At 37.6% G+C, this 27,674-nt stretch overlaps 1 protein-coding gene across 8 annotated transcripts in view; it reads right to left on the bottom strand.

The window, feature by feature from the left end:
- Positions 1-27,674, bottom strand: part of FAM172A (family with sequence similarity 172 member A) — a 257,531-nt gene that overhangs the window by 82,049 nt on the left and 147,808 nt on the right. For all 8 annotated transcript variants that reach the window (XM_030968383.1, XM_030968376.1, XM_030968378.1 and 5 more), the window contains one exon: positions 21,506-21,625. In XM_030968383.1, the coding sequence (XP_030824243.1) occupies positions 21,506-21,625 (120 nt within the window). The remainder of the gene's footprint in view (positions 1-21,505; positions 21,626-27,674) is intronic.

Here is a 27,674-nt window from a genome sequence, read left to right as displayed (position 1 = left end):
ATCTACTGCAGCATACATGTGGCACACCTGCTGTCTCAAAAGAAATACTTCAGCTGGTTTTAAGGAAAAAGTCATACTTTTATAAAGGGTTGTGTGCATCCCTATGGACATAAACACACCTCTAAACTCTCACAGTGATTTCCACAGGAATGTACATCTAGCAGAGAGTTCTCACTTCAGGTTCATACATTAATGAACCAGAAATTACATTCCCTTTATAGCAACTGTCCTCTAGCATTCCTCTGCCTTAACTTCAAAACGCTGACAAGAGCCAAGTATATAAGTCCATTATTTAAGTACCAGAAAGTAAGCAGCAGTAAGGGACAACACTAGAAAACATACACTTGCAAGGACTTCTTTCCAGGTACCACCAACTTTTCTGGTTTCCATTGTTTTCAATTTATAAAGTTATTCTTTAAAAGTTATTATAAATTTATATTATATTATAAAGTTGTTTTTATCTGAGCACACCACAGTGGTCTAAGTCATATATAGCACGAGAACGCACAGAAGCTGCAGTCTCACAGCTTCAACAGCATTACAGCAACACTAAAACCATCAATAAAAATGTTTTCACACTCTCTCTGTCAAAACCAATTTTACTATAATAAGTATGTTTCCTCTAAGCTGAACAAATTTAGTAATTTTCTTTTATTTCTCCTTCTTTTTTCAATTATGGTTTTATCTATTCTAGCCTAATATGAAAGTACACTGGAATGATACCATGTGGCTCAAATTAAGACACATCAGTCCAATTCTTAAGTAAGCTGGTAACAACTTTTTACAAAGCAATGCTAGTGGGAAGTGATGGTGGCAGCTGTAGCCCACAGCAGCTGTTACAGCGCAAATTCAGCTGCACTGCTCCGCTAACTTATTAAAATTATTCTGAAAAATAAACCCACCAAACCCTTCAATGCATGAGCAGATCATTTATTCCTACTTAAAGGGTTTGAGTTGAAACTCCCAAAGCAATGGCTAGGAGTGATTTTCACCAAGCATTGCATATAGATCATTCATGAATTGCACAAAGGCTACTGAAAAGCCATCAGATGGGAACAGCTTTTGGTCACTACTAAACAGGGGGCAGATTTGAACCAGTGACCTAGAAGTGAAAGACTTTGTAATCTGATTACCAATCCCTTGAGCCATCCCATCCCTCCCCTTTTCTTTTTAACTGATAAGAGAAAAGGAGTCTTATTACCTAAGCAACTTTTGTAGCCTGTTAGCAATGCAAAAGCTTTCATTTAGTTCTTGAAAAGGAAAGTCTCATGGGCACGCTTATTAGCCCATCTCAAGCACAAGCTCTGTATTATTTTTCCTTATTAATTTCAAAATAAATGTAGTGGTATAAAAGCATAGCACAATGCTTTTTTTTAAATAATGATTTATAGTAAAGTTCTTGCTGATTAAAATAGGTGCTGATTAGAGGTTTTTACACAGCTGTGGAGTCAACAGATCCCTTACTAGCAACGGAAGAGATAACATGCTCCTTTTGTCAGCAAATACTCCACAGAATACAAACACATTACTGAAGTATGGTGCATATAAGCATCTAAATCATTTGTTTCTCATACATAAATCATACAACATGAAGATGTGCTTTCTCACTCAGAAGCAGGAAGGCTTGGTACATTCTATAGTTTGATTGTCAAACAGTATTTTAATGAACAAACAGGATCTTCCAAGTACGCCAAGACCCATTTGTATCACCTTCAGGACATGGTGAAGCTATTGTTTCTCCTTTTCTTCCTCGGCTCTTTTCTCAAGACCCTCAAGAAGAAATCTGTGAGACCTTTTCTGCCAGTTTCCTACCTTTTTTTTTTGCAGACACTGTGGCCTGCATATTACCGATGTTTCTTTGGTTAGAGGTAATAAACAATTAGCTACACCACAGTGGTGTGGTGTTCATGTTTTTCTTTGCTGTACTACACTCAGCTAATGTCTCAAAAATTAATGCAAGTGTATCAGGATCTGAAATTAACTTTTCATAGCCATAAGCAAAATCCTTCTAGGACGGGGAAAATCCTATTATAGCAATTCTGGCATCTCACTGCTTATAGACCATTAGTACGCACAAAATAAGATTTCAAATTACCATTTTGTGACTGCAAAAAGAGTTGCTGTCTTGTTGATTAAACATATTTTTTATTTCTTTTTGCTTATGAACTGATAAAGCAAAACTAGGTGATGCTCACTCTTCTTAAATGATGGATCTATTACTAAACATGTCCAAGACATGACCATACAGAAATAATTAGGAAACCTACATATTTATAATAAACATGCTACACCATCTTCTGAAATTATGCAGTAACTACCAGGAGAATTTTTCAGAAATGCATATACTCATCTCACTGTTTACAAAGAGATTGCTCAGAACTTGAGTGGTTCAAAATCACCTTAGCATTTGCAAGCAATTATGCGGGACTAAAATATAATACTTAAAATTCACTCTGCACAAAACACAACCTATTTTTATACTATTAAGCTTTTTAATGGCAATGAGCTCTGGTTGGAACAATATTTTAGAAGTTTATTAAAAAATTACTTACCCTTTTTAAGAGCATCATTATGTTTCAAACATATTAAACCTAGCATTTATATGTGGAAAAACCTTTGGTTACACTTAGCAGCCATCATCTTGACTAACAGGTCATTTCCAGAGATCAGGCAATCCAGCTGTTAGCTTCCACACATTTATTAATACTTGGTGTTGGAAAATTTACACACTCACTGAAAGTCAACAACACTTAACTTTCTAGAAACATTCAGGTTAAACACCAGGGAGACAAAGCAAAAAAAAGATTTCATGTAGGGCCTGATCCCAAATCACTGCTTAGCAATGAACAACGCTTTAAACCACAGGACTAAATTTCTTGAACTTGAGTGTTGGAATTCATCAGAAAGAAAATTTCCCAGCCTGGCCAGCACACAGCACTCCTTACAACGTTCTGCCAATTGCAGAGGACAAGGGCAAGCTAACAGCAGTTCTTGGTGTCATCGAGCTTGGTTGTTTTTGTTTTGACATCTAAATTTCTGATGCTTCTGAAATGGTGCCTGATTTTATTAGCCTGATTAATCTGATCATTCAACTTCTTTCATAATTTCCATCCAAAATAAATGAACCCATAAATGGAAGAAACATTTGAACTTGGAGCAGCAATTCAGGTGATTAAGTATTCTGTAAATGAGAAACATTTTTCCAAGGGTAATGTAAATGGTACATGTTTTACACATACCAAAGATGGACGCTTTAAATTTCCTATTCTCATCTTCTGCTTATATTTCTCTTGACCTTTGCTGAAAAAAAATCACCCTAAGTCATCAAGACTCTACCTAACACATATCTAACACTGCATCACACTTGCTGGCTGGAAGCACAGCTGGCAAGGGATCTAAACCCCATCGCTGGGCAAACTCAGCCCCTGGCTCTGCCAAGAATAACATTTCAAGCTGGAGTTTCTTTCATAAAATTGTTACTGTATGGGACAATTGATTCTGCATTTATTTGCAAGTGCTGATGACTCCATCCATGATATTAACACAAAGCTAAAAGCAAAACAACAACGAATTAAACAGCCTAGACTTAATAAGAATTCATTTGTTAATTAAAGTAAGATTATGGAATTCAGCCTAATTCTGCTCGCTGTCCCAGAAGGAAGCTGCAACCGAGGACAAGCAGTGCCCTCTAGTGTCACCGACTGCCGAGACCCGCCCCCCCCGCCCCCGCAGCATCGCGGGGACTGCCTGCGGGAGAGGCAGCATCAGCCTCCCCTGCGCACGCCGCGCCGTGCGCGGCTGCAGGACCGCACACCGGGATACCGGGATGCTGCTGCAACGCGCCCCGCACTTGAGCACAGCGGCACACGTGCACCCACCAGCGCATCTACTTATTATTCTGTTCCCATGTATATGCACACGTATGCACACAGACCGAGCCTGACATGTTCAAGCATCTTTAATGCTGCAGGCAGCTCAGAAAAAAAAAAAAAGGATATTTCGATGTAAAGTAGCAGGCCATGCATGAAAATGGGTGTCAAAAAGCTCGGCAGAATAATTCCTGTGAAGATGTCTAACAGGAACTGCTGAATACACAATATGGGCAGCATGGGCTGAACAGCTAAACTGGAGTGGCCAGAACACAGCCATAAGGCTTTGAATCTACCAGAAAATATAATTACACTTGTAGTGACTGTTTTGACATCTTATCCTCTTTTTTTGTTAATTGAAAGTTAAAACTATTTAAACTTTTTTTATGGTTCAGTATCAACAATTTTGCAAGATAACTTCCTATGCCTTCTAGTAATTCACCTCAAGCTTTATTCCTGTGATATAAAAATAGTCTCCTAGCACTCTCAAATTTTTCTCTCTGATGGGAAAATTCTACAAAACCTCAGTAAGAGTTCCATTCAAGCTGAAATTACAACAGAGTCAATGTTGGGTTTGTTTAATTTTTCATTTTACTCCATAAACATTTGACAAAGAGAGAAAGCTATCTGTTCACCTTGTGAATGATGGTATGCATCATATGTTCATTAGTATTCTCATCATCCATAAAGTATAGGCAATAAAATAAGGAAACAAAGAGAAAAGGTATAAAAGAACAATACAGGACAGCACCAGTTACAGGCACATGGAAAAAGCCTAAAACATATAAAAACACCTTTATGAGGTGTCAAATAAGCCAGTCTTCTAATAGTATAAAAAAAATTTAAAAATTGCAGCCTGTTACTCAGTTTCATTTGCATAAAAAGTGCAAGTGACTATTTATAAATATATTCAGATCACAAGATGTTTGTAATATTTTCCCACCTAAAGTATTGACAGACATTTATTCCAATCCTTGCATTGTAGAAAGCAATGTACACAATTAGGCTTTTACAAAAAGGCTACAACACACCTTATAAATTGATTCTTGTTTAATTTGAATGCAGTAAATATGTATTAGATCAAGAGATGAATGCTTGGAAACACAAGGTTCAGAATGACGGTGCGTACATCTTTAGATACCTTAAAAGACCATTAGGGCACAATTGCCAATGAACCACTATTGTGTAAGATTCATCAAAATCTCTAAATGCAATATAAACATTTAGGCTTAACACCAAAATTTGGAAGCTTTTGCTTGGAAGATTTTAGCAGTCATCTAGCACTCTGAAAAAGTTAGCAATAGCAACTACAATAATTAAACTGCATTTTACAGCAGATGCTGCAGTTATGGCTTCTATCAAGAAATATTTTTGTGTTATCACCTGGCAAGTCCATCCCAAACCCCAGTATGGTTCACCTCAGCACAAAACAGTTTGGGAGGCAGAAGGCAAAAGCAACATTAGATATTACAGATGTTAAAAAATTATTCTTTTCCTGCTTCACACAAAGTCGCTAACAGCTATTTTAAGGAATGGAAGAAAAGACAAAGTTCATGCCCGAGGATGCCAACCTACTGCAGAAAATGTGATAGGAGGTTACACTTTATGCTGGCCAGCAGAAGCTAATTTTGCAGAAGAAAGCAGTTGCTATTTACTCAGAGCTCAAGCCATGCGTGGCTCACTTGAAGACAAGGAGCACAGGCACAAGGCACAGCACTGCACAGGCATCTGTGTGGCATGAGTGACACCAGCAGAAGAAAAGAAGAACCTGAAGACTGAAATCGCCTCAGTATTACTCATTATCTTTGCACTGCAAGCAGGGTTATAACCAAAATGGAGGCTTTTTTGGGATTTTGGCACTTCTGCTGTTTGCAGCAGGTGGCTGGGGTGCACTGGCTTTGCAGAAAAGGGAGGAAAGGGATGGATGCAGGCTGCCGTGTGAGAGCAGGCACCAAGTGTTTGCTGCTGACAGGCTGGAAAAGTTTCATTTGGGATACATCTGGGTAGAAGAGGAGTAATTGAAGGGGAGTATGTTGATATGTGAGAGGTCAGGGTGAAGCAGGGGAGGACTGAAACACACCTCTTGTATTATCAGCATCAATAGGTCTTTGAAGCTATAGAAAATTACTCGACTAAAACTTATCACGAATATTACACTGATACTATGTACAACATGTAATCCTGTGTGAAGCTGTATGAGATGTATGCAGGGAGATGACAGAACAGCACACTGTGGCATGTATGCATTTGGCTTGCTGAGTGCAGGCAAATGCTCTTCCCTATAGGATGTGTCTCCTGAACTACCTGATTCTGAAATATTTGTTTAAGCTGTGAAAAGGTGTCTTAGTCTGTATGAAAGAGAAACAGAAGCTACAAAGATTTTTAAAATTAAAAGTAAGATACCCCAAGGAGTGTGCATTATATAACTAAATTTAATTTTGTGCAAACTATAGACTTGCTATCCCTTTCCACAATTCATGTGAATCTACCAAATATAGTGATATTGAAATTTCAAATTTCTTTTTTTTTCTGCAGCACTTGCTTTACAATTAGAGTTAAAACTTTACTTAGATTTTACTTAGAAGAATACTGCAAAATATAAAAAGGTATTGAGTACATATAAAATAAGTGCAATTCAAAGCAATGCCAATAAAAAAATTTGTTATTTTCCATGCAATTTGATAAAAACCAATTTTGCCCAGCCAAAAAAGGGATTTGGTCTTTATTTAAATAGGACAATTGCTTTGGGAGTTTTTTCCTTGAAAAAAAGGTGTTAGAAAGCAACATGAGAGTCTGTAGAGCAGGACGGTTCTAATTGTTTTGCCTTCATCACACACTATCGTTAGAAACACCAACACCCATTACCCTTTCAGCAAAAAGGAGGGCTAAAACTGCAACCCCACTAAATCTGGTCGTAAGCAGCCTGTATCATGCTCAAAGCAGCCTCTCCTCAAAATAAGAACATGAAGAAAATTAGCATTTCTGGAGTGAGACAGGAAGGCTCTATCAATTCCCTCCTCTGACTGCTGCGCCAGATTACAAATGTCGGAGTTCTTGATCAAGTCTTTGTCATTTAAACATCTCATTTTACCTCAAAAAAATTCAGCATAAATAAAGTTCAGTGATTTTTATAAAATGCACTTAGAGTATCTCATGAGTGATGGAAGTGTGCCAGTTAGATCATCAAGGGGTTTTGAGTGGAGGGGAGATACCACATACATATTATTCTTTGTAGGTAGGAATGAAACAACAGAAAACATTCTTAACTGGTACATAGTATCTGTCATATTAGCAGTACCTGGACTTTGAAAATGTCTTTCTAGCAAAACAGCACAGAACTACCTCTTAACTTAGTAATGTGCTTGTAAAATGAAAATGTCTCAGTGGCACGGGAGAGAAATGACACTTCAAACATCCTCTGTAATTTTTCCAGTCTCTAAATATCACAATTTTACAAATAAAAAAAAAAAAACAACAAAAACAAACCAAGCCAAACCCATAGACTTTGAAATTACCACAGATTCTGAAATTTCATTCTTTATCAGCCCAGCATCAGAAAATTGTCGCTTTTTGTTGTAGAAAACAGGAAAACTTTAAAATATCAATTTTTACATTGTGCTGTTCTACTTTACTGAGACCCAGTAGAAGGACTTCTTGCATTCCTGATGCCTAGCAATCGAGCAATTATTAAAACTCATTCAAACACTTAAACACTTATTTCAACACATCTAGGTCATCACTTGGGGCTGCAAGTATCTGCCGAGAAAAACCTCACTACAGCATCCATGGTGGGTATCTAAAAGTCTGGAAGTATCTATATATCTCTTCATCACGTTTTTCTAAGGCATCCACTGTTTAACAGCACAATGCATGCTATGGATACATTTTTTCCTAGAGACTATTTCTGCCTCAAGTAAGAGATTAGATTTATTTTCTTCATTTTAATTTAATTATAAACAGTCATGTCCCAGTCTTTCTTTTTCAAAATTGAAACTGCTTGCAAAAGGTTTCTTCTGCTACCAGAAATTTTTTTAGGTCTTGATGCCCTGCACAGTTCATACGCATAAACAAGTACAGTGTTTTCCTACAACTGAATTACACAGATAATGAGCTGCTACGAGACACTCAGGTTCTTATTTTAGAATTAAAATCAAGTTCTACTCCCCATTTAAGAAGATTCGTCCATATTTAGCCCATGCCCATCTTCTACCTTCATTAACTCAAAAATCAGCAAAAGGGAGCTTAGAAAAATGAAAGGTGTTGCAGCTGCAAAATCCATGCACAATGCAGACACACAAAATATACAATATTTGCAAAGGATATCATTATGTATAACAAAATCTGTATCAGTATGAATACCCACAGATACAATTTATGTACTGAAACAAAATAGATCAGATTTCCAGTTATGATCCTACTTCTTTTATCCCTGCAGTTTTTTGAAATCTGTATTTGTGTGTTCATCCTCTATGCTATGGAAAGCTCAAAATTCATCATTGATGCAAAAATCAAAAAATATCCTTGTTCCAACAGGTCAACATATTCTTTTGTGATTTTAATAATGGCTTGTTCTACTACATTTATTATTCATATAAAATAAGGACAGACAATTTTTAGGTATTATATAGCTTTCTTCTGGAATATTAGCTTTGTGGCTTTGAGAGACCATTTTCTAAAGATCCTAATAGTCAAATGACATCTTGGGAAATGTTACATTCTCACCACATTTGCATGATAATGAAGATGAAATTTCATATATGCTACCTGAATTATACTTATCTGAGTTTTGTTTTACCAAATGACCAAAGGAATATGTTCCCTAGGCTGGAGTATCACAATGCAATAGGAAACATTCTTGCTTCAGTGAAAGACATGGAACTATTATTCAAGTAATAAAAAAAGAAAAAAGCCTGCACAATTTATGTTACTGCATTAACATGACTTCAGCTATGTATCTCTAAATATTTACTTATTTCCAAGAAAACTCTACAAATGTACAAAAATATCCATAGGAATTTTTCTAAAAGTAATTATGCAACATCGCTGTGATGCTCTTTGTTCTGGTCCTCTATAGGAGAGGATATCTTCCATACTATCTTGTTTTTCACTGATATACAGTACTATCATGTGCTTGGTAAAGTTCCTATGTCAGCTTATTCATTAGCCATGAGCCACCCTTTGAGTATAACCATTTAAGAACTCCGCTGCTTAACCTAAGTTTGGAAAGACAGTCCCCAACACACCATGCTGGCAACCCAAGGACTCTGTAGGGAAGTATTTGTCCTCTCTGATCAGTCATTGGTCTGCCCAGTAATTTACCAGCACAATTCATTTTGGAGTATGCCTCTAGAAAACCAAAATCCAAAAACAGTTTTATGCTGAAGGCACCATTTTAGAACTATTTTTCTAACACTGAAGAAAACTAGTACAAACCATACAAGTTACAACTGACAATAATTATCTAAGCTAAGACACCAGTACACATGTTCTTAGATTAATTCTTCTGTTATAACTGTGAACTCTTTGAAGACAGAGTAGTTTTGATTTTTGCTGGAAGCTATAGGCATTATTTTAAAGAAAAAAACCCCCACAGCATGGAATAATTGGTGTAAATGCAATATAGCTTTTCAGTACATTCTGGTCTATGCTTCATTGTAACTGCAGAAACACATTCAAATTAAGGGGGGGGGGGAACAAAACCCCACAAAGCAAGTTATCCTGGAAAAAGAAAAAGAAGGAAAGGACTATACTCAGAAGAACATCTGAATAAAATTGTGACATCTGCAATAGAGTTTTCCCTAGAATGTTTGAAATGAACTCAGTGTAACACTGCCTTCCAAGAAAAGACAGGGTGATCAATGCAGGAGCACATCAGGCTCCCTTGGACAGGCCAATCAATGCAAGAAAGAACCTTGCCCAGGGCCTTATGCAAATAGAAGCACGTCCTGCAAGCCAGGGAGGGAACATGCGCAATAGATCAATGGTATCTGAAAAACCTTACAGCTATATCAGCCTCAGACAGTAAATATATAATGATGAATCCCTCACGTTCAGCTGTGAACTCTTTAAACTTGGTTATCTTCAACAGCTGGTTTAAAAAAAAAGTCTGCTGGCTATGGACTGCAATGGTGGCAAGGTGAATAAGATTACTGAGGGTTAAATTAACATTGCCTTTTTTTTAAAGGATGAGATAATATAATCGCTGTACTTTAACACCTTGTAAAACACTGGCAGTTACGTGCCCACAGGGGTAGGGACTGAGAGGGGGATGGCAAGGTTATTTCGAATTTTTTTAATATATATTACTGCTGTCAGATGTCTCAAGCCACTCTAAGACAAAATATAATACAGATACTGACAAGCAAATAAATGCCTCAGCTTAATTGAAAGAAAAACCTCATGCCCTTTCTATCCTAATACTGCACAATACTGAGATTCTTTATTAGACTTAATTTGCCTTAGAAATGGAAAAGAGAAAAATAACTAATTAAACTATTTATTTTTCAGGTGTTTATGAGGCAATTTTACTCCTGCACTTTGACATATTGCATTAAAATCTCAGTTCAATTCTGCAGCACTAAAATCACAATCTTCTCAATTAATGTACGTACAAAATCTACTCATATTTTTATTTCTTATCATATTCATTCAAAACCCTTAAATAGGATTATTTTAACATTTAAACATTAGTAGTCATGCTATTATTAATACAAAAATACTTCACTAATATGCTGAAACAGCTGCTTCTTATGGTGCCACAGTTTGAGAGCTCCCTTTACTAAAGTATGTTTGCACTCCTTTTACTCTACCTGGATTTGCAATGCCTAATATAGTATTAACTTGTAGTTTCTCTGACTGATCCACTAAACTGGGTTTTAAAGTTTTATAAAATCTGTACTGTTCCACACAAAAGCCACACATACACTTTTCAGCATGATTACCATTTAAATTAATGTGAACATAATTTACTTGTGTGGTCTTAAGAGCATAAGGTCACAGCAATGGGAAAAATGTGAAACAACAGTGAGACAACTTCCTTTTAAAAATGTTCTGTTCCATTTGGAGAAAACAAATGCCAGTATTTAGAACAGCTTAATATTTCAGATGGAATAATCTCAATTCACCACAAAACTTGAAAGTGCATACTATGTGTGATATTCCTACATCTATCATTGTATAAGCAAATACAAAACTCCTACTCTTTTTCTTTATTAGTCTTCCTATATACATTCAAAAAGAACTGTAAAAAAAGAACTGTAAACCTTTAGACTGCGACAGTGTCATATCTTGTAAAATCTTTAGTATTGTGCTGTTCTCCAAACCAATCTAAAGAGATAACAACACACAAAGTTTCATAAAATGCCAGGTTTTTCATACTGTACTTGGTGGGAAAAGAATCCCACAACCAACATACTCAATCATTTGACTCTGCAGCTGTATCAATGCAGAGCCAGATACAATGACCACATCCATATAAACTAATGCTCTATATATGTCATTTTCCTGTCCTGATGCAACACAGTAAAAATAGGCACCTTCTGGTAAGATACCAGAAAGAGGTGGATTAGATTAAAAAAAAGCAAGATGCACATTCACAGAAGATTAAGAATGCAAAGTTGGAAGATAATCAACATGGATAGGGCGAAAAACTAGTAAGTGTGTCAGGGAAAACAGGAGATGTGACTTTTCATTGACGCAGCAGGGCAGGATATGTACCAGCACCTTAGGAGTTTGCCTCAGAGAGCCAAGAAAGAGATGAACTGAATTAGTTTACACCAAAAGAATGGTGATGAGGCAAAACTCTGCGTTGTCAGACACTTAAGAGGTTCATGACAGAAGACATATCTCTTGTTACCATTGATGAATTTTCCCTATGTCTTGAAGAGCTCTGATGACCATGAGATGGTTCATACAGCAAACATCCAGAGCTTTTAACTTCTGCGAAGTTTCTGCAACCAGTGAGGAAACAAATAGCCAGGCAAGAAAAAATCAGTTGCCCTAGGTTCTGAAATTAACTATCACAATCAACAGTATGCTTTACACATTTTAAGGAGATGGTTGCACAGAGATGTTGCCCATCTGCTTTGAGAGGCTCAAGGGATGAAGTTTATCTGCAAACAGCTGAAAGGATGAGTGATATGTTCTTTGATTGTGGCCCTGTGTTTTGGCTTTTATTTTTGCTTTCAAAGCTGGAATTTGAAATGAAAAATAAACTGACTGATAAGTTATATTGTCTTGCAGAATTTAAAACAGTGAAAACAATGCAGGAAAGGAAAATAATACAAAGGAATTTACTGAGTCAGCGGGAAATTTCTAGCCAGATATAGGGATAGATGCCAAATATGGCTTTATTTAACATCTTCATTAATTATCTGGAATTAATTAAATTTGCAGGTGACATTAAAGTGGGACAAACCACCAAGACAAGTAAGGCATGAAAGAAATATAAAACAAGCTTCCAAGATTCACAGACCTGTAGCACAAAAGGGATTGTTATTACAATCCAGTTTGTCATCCTGCGCAACAAGGGCCACAACACAGCTAGATTTAATTAGGAAGACTGTGAGATAATATTGTTTGGGGGAGTGTTGGGAGGAAATAATCTACTACATTCACATTTAGTACATTCAGTACCACTGGGGAAAGGAAAATTGAGAGCACTAAAAGACTTTGCGAGATACATGAACATTAGCAGGTACTAAATTCAAAGAAACTTTAGAAAAAAAAATCTAGTACCACTTAGGTTGCATTGACCAAAATGCTGCATAGCAGAACAAAGATACTGAAGTTCAACTTGAACTAATTATGTTAACTGCACCTAGAATACTGAGTTCAACCCTCAGCATACTGTCAAAGAAATGTTGACAAATAGAACTGAATTCAGATAGGCATAAAAAATAAATTAAAAAAAATAGAACAGCTAGTTACACAAGCTGAGCTACAAAAAACTAAGAGGATGAAAATATGAGAACAATTGCTAAAGATCAAAAAACTCCTCATGCAGAAACCTAAATGTTCACTGCGTAATGTATGGATTTCAAAATGATGCAAAGAAGTTCTAAAAATATAAAACTACTGAGACAAACTCTAGAAAAATTTCTGCAAAGAAATGCATAAAGTGCTGTGCCTTTGACCACCAAACCCCATAGGCAACAAACATGTATTTCCAAGTAACTGGATTTTCTAGTAACCCTAACTTTCACTCATATCCAGTTCTTTTTTTATTTCATAATTAACATGCCAACTTTGGTGTCAAATTAGAAAATTAATATGAATGGTAGAATAAGACAAAAAAGTAATGATGGGTGGTGCCAACAATTACTATTCAGTATAAAATTCCAGGAAACATTGTCCTTTTCCTTTTGGAAAGAAGTGGCGAAGGGACACATGCACAGCTACCTGCAGATCATGGCCGGAGCTGAATGAACCATGAGATACCAGATTAGGAAATGACTAAGAGAAGCAAAACACAACGAGGCTGAGCATATTGTCTACAGCAAAGTAACAAGGAGTGATGAATATTCCAAACGTGTCTGTTCTGGAAGTGGTCAATGCTCAGCCTTTCACTGCCATCCTCTACTATCATCCAGCAGCGAGGCTAGCAGGGCTTCAGATGAACTGAGGAAGGGAATGCCTACATGGCATTTACAGTAAACCACCAAAAAATTTAAAAGGACATGCAGCTATGAAGCTATGAGCTGTATTGCAATTGTTTATCATACCTCTGTCTCGTCTCATTAAAGCATCCTTCTAGATTGCAAGCTCTTTAGGACAAGGCATTGCTATGTGATTCCTTCCTACTACAACACAAATGGATAATGACAATAAATGCTAGCATGTGAACTAATGATGCCAGTGTATGCTTGTCAGTTTATTTATTTAGGCTGAGTGGCCTAAAATGTTTATGTGTTTATGTGTTAGAATGGGCAATATATGCATACAAATACATATATGTGTACACACACACACGCATGCACGCGCGCACACACACTTTTTATATATCAGAAAAGCCAAATGTGATCAAGAAGCTGTTTCCAGTACAGCAAACACTGACATGCATATTTCAGTATTTTTTTGCTCAATCCACCATTTAATTTCCTTATGGTTGCACACTCTCACCACAGGATGTGCTATGGCTGTTGCTTTCTACCTCAAGCTTGCGTGTTTCAAAAAGCACTAGCAAAAAAAGAGTCCACTCCTTCCAAAAACAAGTCTGCTCCCCAATTCCTGTTATTCAAGGTCAATGGGACAAACCTGGTTGTGTGTACAGATTAGGGAACAAGAGGTTGGAGAGCAGTGCTATGGAAAGGGACATGGGTGTCCTGGTCAATGGCAAGCTGAACATGAGTCAGCAGTGCCTTGGCAGCCAGGATTCAGCCATCCAGACGAGGAAGGGGATTTTCCTGCTCTGCTCTGCACTGGGGCAGCCTCACCTCAAGTGCTGGGGGCACCACCATGTAAGAAAGATATAAAGCTATTAGAGATCATCCACAGTAGGGTAATGATGATGCTAAAGGGCCTTGAGGGGAAGTCATATGAGGAGTGTCTGAGGTAACTTGGTCTGTTCAGCCTGGAGGAGACTCAAGGGAAGCCTCATTGTGGTTTTCAACATCCTCAGTAGAGGATGAGGAGGAATCTCCACTTTTATGACCAGTGACTGGATCTGAGCTAATGGCAGAAAGCTGAGTCAGGGGAGATTTGGTTTGGATATCAGGAAAAGGTTGTTTGCATAGAGTGTGGCTGGGCAATGGAATAGCCTCCCAGGGAAGTGGTCACAGCACCAAGCCTGACAGAGTTCAAGAAGCGTAGGGATAACACTCTCAGGGACATGTTGTGATTCTTGGGGCATCCTATGCCAGGAGTTGGACTTGATGATCCTGATGTGTCCCTTCCATTTCAGCATCTACTTTGATTCTATGATTCTAACTAAAGAGGAAGGAAAAATGTTGTTTGCCAGCACTGGTGTTAGAGGTTTGACCTGGTTTTGGCTAAAACTCAGCTATTCCAGTGGAGTGAGCCTCAAGTCAGAGTAGCATCGAGTCCAGAAAAATTAATCCAAAAAGTGGTGAAATTATTCATGGCTGAAAATATGCACCTGCATATGATGTCTTTCACAGGAACACAGACTCCTGGGTCACACCAAGGACCAAGAGTCTCAGCAAATTACTCACATAACTCTTGCCATGTGTGGGTCATGCTTGGCAGCAGCTTTGCCTCAGTCCTTTTCCCAAGCAGGACTTCCTAATCCAATGGTGAGAGACCTAACTCCACCCTAAATTTATTCATGACCAGTTTTAATCCATTTGTTCCTGTGCTGACATTGTTCTTCGGCTTATAAGGCTCTCCCTCCCTGCTGTTTATTCTCCTGATGTATTTGCTGAGTGCTACCAATCCTTCTAAGCTTTCCTTTACCAGGCTGAACAAGCCATGCTTTTAAGCTCAGTTTCTGCAGTAAATACAAAACAGATCACGAACCTTCTCTTTCTAGACATAGCTACTAAAGTTAACATAAGAGGACTAGCAATTAACATGGCTCTTTTTAAGGCTGATAAGCCTTAAAAGCATGTAGTATCTCTATGGCTTATGATAGCTAGGACCTGTCCCTGCTGGCACCATGTCACAGCAGGTCTGAGTATCCTTCATTGTTTCTGGCAAAATATGCTTTCCATTGACTCAAGCATATGAACACCTCTTCCCCATATCTCTCTCTTCCTTAACTTAATATTTAATATTCCCAAATGTGTCAAATTACCTCAGATAAATCACAGCAGCAAGCTGGACAGCATTAATAATCCCCTTCTTGGGACAGAAAGAGTAAAAACATCACAATATCATATCTGACTCGTTACATTACCTGGTCAATCACTTACAGCCACTGGCAATGAAGCCAGCTGTCCAAGGGTTTCTCCAGCCCTGCTGTTCTCTGTAGATGAGATCACTCTTTGCGCACAAATGCAGATGACTGACTAGTCAACACCTAACTGCCCTGGCATAGAACATAACTTTCTATTACTGCAGAAACCCTACTTCTGAATACTCCATCACTTAATGCCAGAATCCAATTTCAGGAGCACATATTTAATTTGTGTGCCCACATCAGTAACAGGAATACTAAAAAAATCAGCATCAAGGCTAGAGACTCTATTCCTGTCCAATCCTTTTTTATACAACCGACCACTGGTTCCTCCATTAGCTTCTCTTGTCCACCCTCATTTCTCATTTGATCTTTTTCAGATGAACAAGTATTTTTCCAAGAAGGAGAACAAAGGATAGTTGAAATAAATAACCAAACAGAATCAAGGTATCATTTTGCTTTCAGACTTGTTTTTCTGAATGTGAGCACTAAATTAGACCTGCTTCAAAAATATGCTATTTTAAGTGCCCAACACAGAAAAATCCAAGGCCTAAATCAGGTAGGGTTGAGTGAGATGACTTGTCCAAAGACTGGACATACAAGCCAAGTCCCCATAAACCTTCAAGACAGCATCCCACACTGCTCTCCCAACTGACATTTAACATCTAAAGTGCCTTTTTTTCCTCTTTTCTTCCCCCCCCAAATGCTCACAAAGCTTTAAAGCACAGTTGTATTTTGCTTTTGTCATCACAATAAGTATCCTGGTCACTGAGGTGTTTTCCTTCACAGCTCTCTACTTCTAGCTCTTTCCCATGCTTCCTACAGCCTTATGTTATCCCTACCACACATCAATAGAAATATTTCGATTTGACATGTCAGCCAGGGGAATTAAGAGTTGCATGTCCACAGTAGCCACTCATCAATTTTCCAGGCAAACTGAATCAAAAAATAAATAAATATATTTATGTAAGAATTTATAAAAAGCCAAATATAACAAACCATTCAGTCTGAGACTTCAGGAAATTAAATTAATGAAAAACTAATGATAGGTTCACAGCCTAGCCATTAAGTTTCTTAAATTGCATTTTGCCTGTGCCAGAATAATGATGCAGCCTCAGAGACTCACAGGTAGCTCAGCAGGTACCTGTCTATCATCATTATTATGGCACCTATCAGTGCCAGTCAGGGCCAGGTCCTCGCCATACTCAGCACAATACAGCAAAATGAAGCGGCAGCGTATTGCAGAGACCATCTCAAAATGATGGACCTAGAATATTTCAAACTGCCAAAATTTGCAGATTTGATGGAATTAGAACTCTAAAGTACATACAGTAATTTGAACAGTGTGTTTTAAGGGCTCTCATTGTAACAAAGCTTGCTAAAAGGACACCCTCCCCCCATTTTACCTACACCTTTGTGCAAATTATCAGTACATACACCCAATATTTTAGCCAACAGAACCATAATGTATAGTTTATACCTGCTGAAGACAACCTACATTCCTTCTCCTAATTATTACATTCCCATGTGTAGTTCATATTTCCACAGCAGTATGAATGATGTAAGATGGAGATACTATTAATGATTCTCACAATTTTTTCATTACTCCCATGATATTTGGTATTTTTTTTAAAGATAGCATTTAACTAATTGAAACAAAAAAGCTGTAACTCTAGTTATAAGATTATGAGGAAATAAATGAAAATGCAGGGGTCTCAGAAATATAGGAAGCAAACAGCAGAAGTGTTCCACAAAGATTCTTCTGTGTGGGTCTTTCATGCAGGCAATGACAAGGAAAAACATTATTTTTAAAGTAAAATAATTGTAAACCCATAAAATTTGGCAGGAAAACTCAAAGGAGGCGTTGTACCAGAAATTTCTTATTTTCTGTAAACTAAATATAAAATTGATTCCATCAACTTGAAATTCTCACTTTCTGTTAAATTTCATAAAATTATTATAAGCTTGGAGTTGGGAAAGTTCCACAATTTACCATCAAGTAAAGCAAACTGATACTGAAAATAAATCCCTGACTATACTATGCAAGGGATAACAGAATTAAGAAGCTGAGATGTGTTCATGAATCATGGCTTGAGTTTTTCAAAGTCAGTAATAAGCAATTAGAAAAACACAATGACCCAACAATTATTTTTAGTGCTGTGCATTCAAAAAGTAATTTACGTGCAGATATTATCACATGCATGTTTTATTTCAAACTGCAATTACACAAAGTTTAATTTAGTAAATATTAAGATACATTCTAACATATGGCTTATGATTTACCATTTGTAATTCAACCTATAAACAACAGAACAATAAAACTTAGTGTATTTACTGGTGAAACTTTATTTTCCACACATTTTAATCACTTTCAGTTATTCCCCTAGTAATCCATGACACAAGAAGGTACAGAAAATGCGTGCCTATGTTGCAGTAACTAATAAAAGTTTCTGTGTATTTGAATATGATATTGCAGACTCACCCTATTTGTCTTAATATCCTGCAATCACAGACATGAGAAAATGTAGATCAAAAAGCTGCAAAGATCAATAAAATTTTTACTTGAAGTGGCATGTCTTTGAAAATTGCAGCCAAGCCTTACCTGTTTGTTTAATGAAGGATTTCCAAAACACAGCCTCATTTTCGTGGTGAGAAGAAATTTGGAATGAAGACCAAAATTTGGACAACAAAGTTTTGTAAATAAAGATGATCCTCCTTTTATACCAATTTCATATGTGATGGTTCTATCTGGTTTCTTTCACTATGTGTTTCCCAACAAAGTGCATGCCAAACAAGGGACAAGGCAGAGCAGCACTGCCTTTCTTATGCTACCTCCCTCAGCAGCTTCAGACAAAAGAGCACCTGGATGGGTACTGCCTGTGGAAGGCTGAATATTGTCCTCTGCCTTTTCCTGGGACAGCAGCAGCTCCTCCCACACAATGGTATGAACGTCTATGAACAAGACTTTGCCTAATATCAGCTTTCATTGGGTTTTTCAGTTTAAGGCCAGAACATCCTGTTTCCATCAGGAGCCTTACACCACGATGAAGTGGCAAGCTGTAGCTGAGATGACTGCAAGCCATCATGAGAGACCTCACAGCACTGAACATGGAAAGTTGACTAAGAAGATATTAATTGAAAACACAATTTTTAAAATATATTTCTGCTTGTTTTCTTTTTCCCTGCAGGCAAAATAAAATTCAGAGGGCTCAGGCAGAAACCTTCACTCCAAATTAAAACCATATGCTTCACACTGCTCTCCTGTAAGAGGCACAAATGCAGAAGGAGCAGCTGTGCAACAGGTTTCCATAACAACTGTAACCTACAATTTCATGAATCAGTTAACCCAAAAACTTGCAAAGGAAGTGTAGAGGTGGTACAGTTGCTATATGATGTAGCTGCTCTATCAACCTCATCATCACCCCCACATGAATCAGAGAAGAAAGTGAAGCGATCGAAAATTTATTTGTCATACGACAGTAATTGCCCATCAGCTGCTCTGTTTCTTTTTAGAGCTCATTGCAATTACGAAATGCCGTATGGATATAAAGATTAAGAGAAAGAAGATGATAACAAAATAAAACCTTACAAATGAATATTGTGATGAAATAGTTCAATGGTTTATTTCAATGATATGTCCTTCAGTGTATGAATTATTTAATCAAACTGCTTTTAGTAGTAGTCAAATATCAAACTACCTCTGCCTAAATCAGGTGCTAATATCCTTTGATTTTTTAGAAAAACATTGAGTTGCATTAAAAATATATTTCAGGTCTAGTTTTGCGTGACAGATACGTGATGTGTCAATGGATATGTATTATATTCCTCCTCCCAGGCATGCATCTCCTGCAGAGACAGCAGACTACAGAAGCTGACCCTTACTGAGACCATCTTGCCTTTCTGACAAAGATACTTCTTAACTTCTTACTTACTGGTTGCTTCCTGCAATTGATAAAAATTTTTGCTCAGCTTGTGATAACTTCACAGGCCCTGAGCACCTTGACCCTGGAAACTCCAAGGTCAGAAGTCAAGTCTTGCTCTGAAACATCAGTGTGCTTCATATTAAAGTAGAACAAAAGTGAAGAAATATCCACCAGTGTGACAAGAAAAACAGGGAAAATGGGAATGACACCTTGGTCATCTGTTACCCAGGCCACCTCAAGCCATTGTCTGAAATGGGATGGAAAAACTCTCCAAGCCCCCTTCAAGTCAGCACTCTGTTTAGGAAACACTGAGAAAAGTTTCCAGTTGCTTCTAATTCCTGCCCTCTGCTACATGTCTCTGGGCATCTGGTGACCAAAACAATGTGGCTTTACAAAACTTACAGAAATTCTGCCAAAGCTTTACTTTGGACCCACAAGTCGCACCAGAATAACCTGGGCTGAAACACAAAGCAGCTAAAATCCACAACTCAGGAAAGACAAGACAGAACAATTGTTCCCTAACATTCATGACATTTCAAGAGCAACAGGCACGCGTAATGCAACACATCTTTCACCCATAGATGAGGTTACAGGAAGAGTTATTCACCTTCAAGGTGAATATTCACCTCAAAATTTAGTTTTGAGACTATTCATTGAGAAGGTAATAAAACACCTGTGAAAAATGATCAATTCTCAAATGATCTTCAGATCAGGAAAATGAACTGTTTCTCAAGTCTCAAACCTGTACACATCATGTGTATTTTGCACATACTCTTCCAGGACCTCAGAGACAATGAAAATGGCATCAATTTCAACAACAACAAAAAAGGGGGGTTTAGGAAAATCTCAAGTTCTTAAAATAATACCAGTGGCCATTGTCTAGATTGTTATTGCTACTTGGAGCAACATAAGACTAAAACCAACATGCTCACGCATGCTTTTTCTTAACTAAGTCATTCATCTCATGTTCAGGCAGGAAACACCTTAATCAACTTTCAGTTAGATTAGACGAATGTGTTATAGACAAAAGATGTACATATATGTCTGCTGTTTCCTGTGTCTATAAAACCAGTTCTAACGCTCTGCAATTTAACTTTCCACAATGAACAGGACCCTTACGTTTCTGTAATTTTCTTCAATAAAACATATCCTGATTACACTACTGTTTTAAAATCATATGAGGAAACTGTAGCTACACTGACAGAATGATACACAAGTTTAACAGGCAGCTTGGTATACCAGATGGGGTCAAGATATCTGCCTTTAGAGAAAAGAGTGAAAGACTGACAGACTAGATGTTCAGCAGTTTCAGCACCAGATGCAGAACAGCTTTACACTGAGCAAAGTTTTTCCCACCTTATATTGCTGCAGAGCCTAATAAATGGGAAAACAGAAGTCCTTCCAGCAAGTTCTGCAGATCTTTGTAGAAACACTGCAAAAACGGAATAAAACTGCCATATTTCCCTGCACACTCAGTTCCAATCTATATAGAAAAAGCTGCATTTGTATCTGTGACTTCGCTTTAAAACCGTTCTTATATGTCCTTAGTCTCATATGCCTCCAGGTCTTTCTGCCCCACAGCAGAAACTGGTGCCTTTCAGTACAGAGTCTGGACAAGAAGGATGCAGCATGTTCTGTTTCCCCACAGTCTTTCAGGTTCATGCACACTTGGGACCTTACTGTCTATCTCAGAACTAGAAAAGATGCAGCAACCTTCTGGCTGTGAAGAAATCCTGACCAACTTGTACACGACCACTGGCAGCTGTTTCTGCCTAGCTACTTTCAATGTAGTGATCACAAAGAATGTAGAAATCTGTGACAGTCTTGAGAAAAGACAGCAATGGAGAATTCACACTTACCAACTCTACAAAGGCAAGTCCACCATAACTGTGAGCAACAAAAAATACATTCTCTGCAGCTGACTGGGAAATAAAATGGTCCCAAACATAAATCGCATGTTCTTCAGGAGAGCCATTATCCTGCAGAAAGAAACAACGTTTGTGACAATTGTCTTTTAAAAAATGGCAATTCTCTCTAAAAATGTGTTCCTATATGTTAGAATGTTTTGTTAAAATAAAGATTAAACGAATGCACACAAGAGTATCAAAAAGAGAACAGATCCTTTTGTCTAAATAAAGGCAGTAAAACTGTTGCTTTCTGAGCTTAATTTAGTAAGTATAACAAAATTATGCATCTGCAAAATTCTACGTAAATACCACAATGACAATTCTGCTAAACAGAGCCATTCATAGGAATTATGAGTCATAGCTCATATTTTCATTCTTTTGACAACTCTTTCGTCAAATGTTTGTTCACTGAGGGTTTGTTTAAAGTACTTATGCCTTAGATTGGTAAATAAAAACAGCTAAGAACAATATAAATATATAATTTTGGTTGGTAAAGACCTATAATTTCAATTTTTACCTTTTTTTCATACTATGAGCCATTGGAAACCTGAACTAAGATTAAAATTGTGGTATTTGCAACTACTCTTTCAAACCTTACTTTTTGTGACTGTAGACTATGAGACATGGTGCAAACAAAACACCTGTTGACTGGTGGCAGCCATTACTTTGGAGTTTTTGGTAGCTAGGGGAGCATGTTTTCTTACTATTGAATAAGATTTTGTCAAAGTCAGCCAGGGTAAGAGTCACAGAAGGCACTAGAGGGACAAACATTGATTTTAGTGCAGTCTCATCGAAACTCACGGTTGTGTAACTGTATCGTTGAAGCTCTTGGAAAGAACTATATCCCTCTAGATTTTCCCTTTTTCTTGGGTTGTTGAGGTCACAACTACAAATTTCGTCTAGTCTCAGGCAACAAGAATAAGATGCTCTGCTAGGTACTCTGCTCTGCCAGCATTTCACACAACCAGGATAACAATGTTGGCTCTTTCCAGAGTCTTGAATGCCAGAAAGAGCTGATCAGTTAAGGTAATGTAATTTCCTAAAGTTTGCATCCCTTTTCCCTTTGGTTGGTGCCAGCAACAACTTCATATCCTTAGCTCACTCAGACACAGACAAGAAAAGCCTCGTTTCCTTAGCAGAAAGAAAGTACAAACCAGTAAAAGCCCCTGGTAATCAGAAGCTGCTAATTACACAGTGTGAATTATTGAAATTAATCAAGAATGTTGAGGTGATCTAGATCTCAATTCCATTCTGCAACTACTTTTGGGGATTTAAGCTCTTGTAATTGTTTAAAATCAGTGGGAAGAGACACACCTAAATAATGTGGTTGGTTCTGGCTTTTATTTCTATTCTCATACCCTGTTTTCTAAGTAAGAGTGAGATGACAACAAATAGTTTATGGGTCCTGACTCAAAGTTTTTAGAATAATGATTCTACCTCAGCAGCAATCATTTTAAGACAGAAAAACTGGAGTTTCTCTTACTCCTGGACAGATTCTGCTCTTCATTGACTATGACAGAATGTAGTTTTAACTAATTCTGTATCACCTATTATAAACTACCTCAGTATAGGAAAGGACTTATTTCAAAACCGTTTGTTGCTGTTTTTAAATTTGATTGTATAGATCTGTACAGAAAGTAAAGACTCCTCCCTTTGTGAGGAATGAGGGAAATTTTTTAGAAGAAATTACATAAAGAAAATATGATTGACAAACCAGTTATTAAGATAAAGCTGAAGGACAACTTGAACAGGAGTTTCCTATGCAAAAGTGATGTACTCTATAATCTGTATGGAAAAAAAATACATTAAAACACTGAGAAAGTTTCAGAATTACTGATTTATCTAAAAGATTTATCTTAGTTATGTACACAGCAGGTACTTATTTTTCGATAATAATGTTGGCATTGATACTTTTAACAGCAATTTTTGTACAGATACCCAATGCTGTTTAAAAATCAGAGAAAAAGAGGACATTTTTTCTGCATACTACAGCATTTTCAAGTTACTTTGTATTTATTATTTGACACACTGCTAGTAAAAGACACCATTTTAGGTTCCACAAGACTAAGACATCAGCAAAAAGCTTCTGAACTCAGCCCAAAAAAGCTTTCACCAATCAAAGCATAACCAGTGGTCTAGTAAACTAAATTAATAACTTCACAGCTTCACAGTCTAGTACAAAGATTCAACAGGATTCTATAAAAGCAAAAAGAAATGAGCTAGAACGAGTTAAGCATAGACTGTCACTTCCTTTATTACCAGTTTAAAAAAAAAAATCCAAACCATAAAATGGCAGGATAAACTGGGTTGCTGTACACTCTGCTAAACCCTAAACAAGGTAAGAAAAGTACGTATGTGTAAGGAGTCTGGAGAAGTCCTAAATAATTAGAAGAAAAGCCGTTTCTTCAGAGCATCTGCTTATTTTTCTCCCACGTAACTAGCCCTTATTACAAATACCTCAGACCTGGCTCCAGGTGTGTACATGGAATATCCAGCTGCAGGAGCAGTGCACAGCTGATCTCCTTAGGATTTCAAATTGCACTGGGTCTCTGAGGTTTAACCTCTACTACCTGGCTTGGATTAAATTATAAGACAGTATGCTGCATTTTCAGCATGAAAAGGGACACTCTCAGGCAGCTGTTGCTTTCTGTAATTTCACTGAAGCTAAACTGAATGCACTTACATAGAACATTGTTAAATTATTTGACAGAGAGGGGGTCTTCCAGTCAGAGTTTACACAATTATCTGCACAAGTGTACAGAAATTACACAAGTGTACAGAAATGAATGGACATTAGCCTGGAGAAATCACACTATATACCTCAAAAGGCACCTCAGGCTGAATGCATTCTCGTTTGTGAAACAGATTGAGCTGGAGACATGCAGGATAACTTGAACTTAGACTTCCCACTGTGAAAGCTGGTCACTTACAGCAGGTAATTCTATGTCAAATAAGTGGTCTGGTTCTTTGGAGTTGTGGGTGTCCATCCCTCTGAAAACCCTTCCTCTTGATCATTATATATACAATTAGACATGAAGGGAAGAAAAGATTAAGAACTGTATGATGTGAAAAGGCCCTAGTGCAATGTTTATGGAATGCAAAGCAATCCAAACAAGGCTACTCCTGGGCCATCCATTGGGCAGAAATGTGGAGGGAATGAACTCATATTTTGGTCTGCCATTTTTTCCAGCATGGCTAGTGCTAGGAGTCGAAAGGTATATAACATTTTAACAGTTGGAACCATTAGGTATACACAGATAAGCAGTATGCACACTGTGAATACAATAAGACATTCTGTCGCACTCTAAAAACAGGTTAAATTTACCAATGTAATATCACAGTCATTAATTGTTAAATACCAGGTTGGAGTCATGCAGCAACTGAAGCCTTATCAACTATGCCAGATCCTAACACCCAGACATTGCAAGGTCTGCAGTTATGATGGACTACCTGAGTCGATAACACATGGAATTGTCTAAACAACATTTGCATATTTGTGTAATTATTTCCTAAGGTTAATTAGCTCCTGCAAAGCAGCTTGCCCTTTGAGACTGCTTACTGTGACATGTTCATGTATTTTGTGTTTCAGTGCCAAATTATACTTACTTCTTTTTTCCTTTTTTTATTTTTTTCCCTCCAAAGTAGCCTGTTACCAGAAAGTCATAGGCCTTGAGGCCTTGAATCTGGAGGCACTGAACCACTATTAGCTTTACTGAGGCAGAGCAGCTCAGATCCCCATCTTGAACTTCTAATAGATTAACACAAAAAAAGTCAAATAAAGAAAAAAAATAAAGACTACAAAATTAAGTTTTCAGATCTGGTAATCTTCTACTTTCAGGGCTTTTTTTAAATCAAGAAGTAGTAATCACATTTTTCTGAGACAAGGAAAAGCACACAAATAGGGAAACATGACATACAGCTTTTAAAGAATTTATTTGAAGGTGATTTCACTAATTACCATTTATCACAGCAAAACAATTTCTCCTTCTAGCTTGATAAGCCACTATAAACAAGTATGGTACATGAGTTAAATATGGGAGAACAGAATTGCACACTGTCTGAGAGGCCAGAAGGATATAGAAGGCTCTGAAGGCTCTGATGCTAGATCTTATCCACCAGTAATACCTTGACAGTTGTGTACAGTTTGTCCCATTGCCTCAGGGAGCCTCAGGGCAGGTAAACTTTTGCAATTCACCCTAACCCTTCCAAAAAATCATGACACTTAAATTCATGTAAGTATAAAAATATCCTGTTACAACAGCGCCTTTCATGAGTCCTAAATGATGCTTATCACCTGTTGCATTTTTCTCACTCCTTTTGCAAGAATTTGCCTTACATGTGACAAAAACTTTTTCACTAGGGAGACCAAAGTGAAACTATACGATGGGTTACTACCACCAGAGCAGCTCCAAAATTTCCATGCAGGACGTGGTCTAAGAGGCTTTTGTCATGGTTTAGGAATGTTACTCCCTAATTTAGTGATACCCCCAACCAAGACTAATCCAAACCAGACACTGCTCCTCCCACTGCTCTTCTGCTCTTTGTGTCTGGTGGGAGACACACAAGACAGAGGTTATGGGTTGAAATAGGAAGAGTTTACTGGAAACAGTAATGAAATAAGAAAACAAACATTAATAGTAACACTATTAATAAGAAAGGTACACAAAAAAGAGGGTGATTTACGTGCAAAAAATGCTCACTGAGCCCAAGCTGATCCAGTGTGACCCACAAATGAACAAAATGGCAGACAAATCCTCTTCACTCATGCTCTTCTTCCTGACCACAAGCCATTCCCCTTCCTTCTGGGAAGCATTTCTGCCCTGACAGTGACAAGAGGTGATACAGAATAATAATCTAGACATGCCCACATGCCTCCAGACTCCGTTCCCTCACAGTTACTGCGAAAAAATTAGCTGTCCTGGCCGAGAACCAGGATAGCTTCAAGGGCAATAAAGCTGAAACACAAGCCAAAAAAACAGCCAGTATGTGATTTTTCCCCCATGGCAAAGACAGTGGCCATGGCATTACAACCACAGAGGAGGATTAAAGTAAAAAGAGGATATAAACTGAAAACAGGAAAGGAAGTGGAAGTATGCATTTTGTATTAATATATTTCTGCAGCATGAGTACATGAAGACAAGAGTTGAAAGTGTCCAGACCAGGACATTTAACTGGATTTTGACTTTAACTGAGAAATTCCAGTGTATTAGGAAGCATCCCGTCTACCTGAAAATTTTTATTACCTTTTCAATTACAGAGTTGAGAGAATTCTTGCACAGTTATTTGAGAAAGGTTCCCTACTACAATACAAGAGGTGATCCCAAGAGACAGCAGGGATCTTTTATTAACAGTAGGAATTGTATTTCTGCTTTACTTACTGACAACAGGCAATGCTAATCTGTATGCTACATAGATGGAGATATGTAAACATGAAGATGGGTTGGCTCTTGCACAACTCTTAAATAACTGGGCTTTCAGGAAGCATGGCTTTCAGGAACCATGCCATAGCAGTATCTTCTGTACAGAGGCAATTGCAGCTGTGTGAAACCAGACAAAAGGATGCTGCAGAAACAAGCACCAAGACCATCTCAGCAGCAAAGCAGTTGTGAGTGGGGAAGATAGTGGAGGAAAAGTGACAGTGGAGGCAAATTATACCAAATCCTAAATCTGACATGTATCTGAAATTCAGTTTAGCAGGTCATGTAAAGAACACAGGAAAGCAAGGATGATGAAGACTGGGCAGTGAGTCAACCAAGTTATTTTACTTGCTGTGTCCTGAGTGAGACAACATGAGAGAAAATAAGAGGAGAAGAGATGAAACCATAGACAGCTGATGCTCTGGCCTTGAAAGTCTGAATAGAGGACACGTTTCTTTCCTCCTTTTATGGGCTCTACATGGATTTTACTTGCATACTTTGCCATATTAAAACCACAATACTCAGCAGGATTTGATCAGCTGTGCAGAGTGGGTTCATGGTCACCAATGTCTGGTGTAGCTCTATGAAACACAGAACATTGTATCTGCATTGGTTCAACATCAAAATCATGCAAATGCATGAGTGATGTTATTTTATTCAGCATCTGTATTCCAAAATTCCTTACTTATGACCTTAGCAGGGAT

Source organism: Camarhynchus parvulus, chromosome Z (assembly GCF_901933205.1).
Source record: "Camarhynchus parvulus chromosome Z, STF_HiC, whole genome shotgun sequence".
Classification (NCBI taxonomy): Eukaryota; Metazoa; Chordata; class Aves; order Passeriformes; family Thraupidae; genus Camarhynchus; species Camarhynchus parvulus.
The sequence above is the reverse complement of the archived record's forward strand: the minus strand, read 5'-3'. Positions and strand labels throughout refer to the sequence as shown.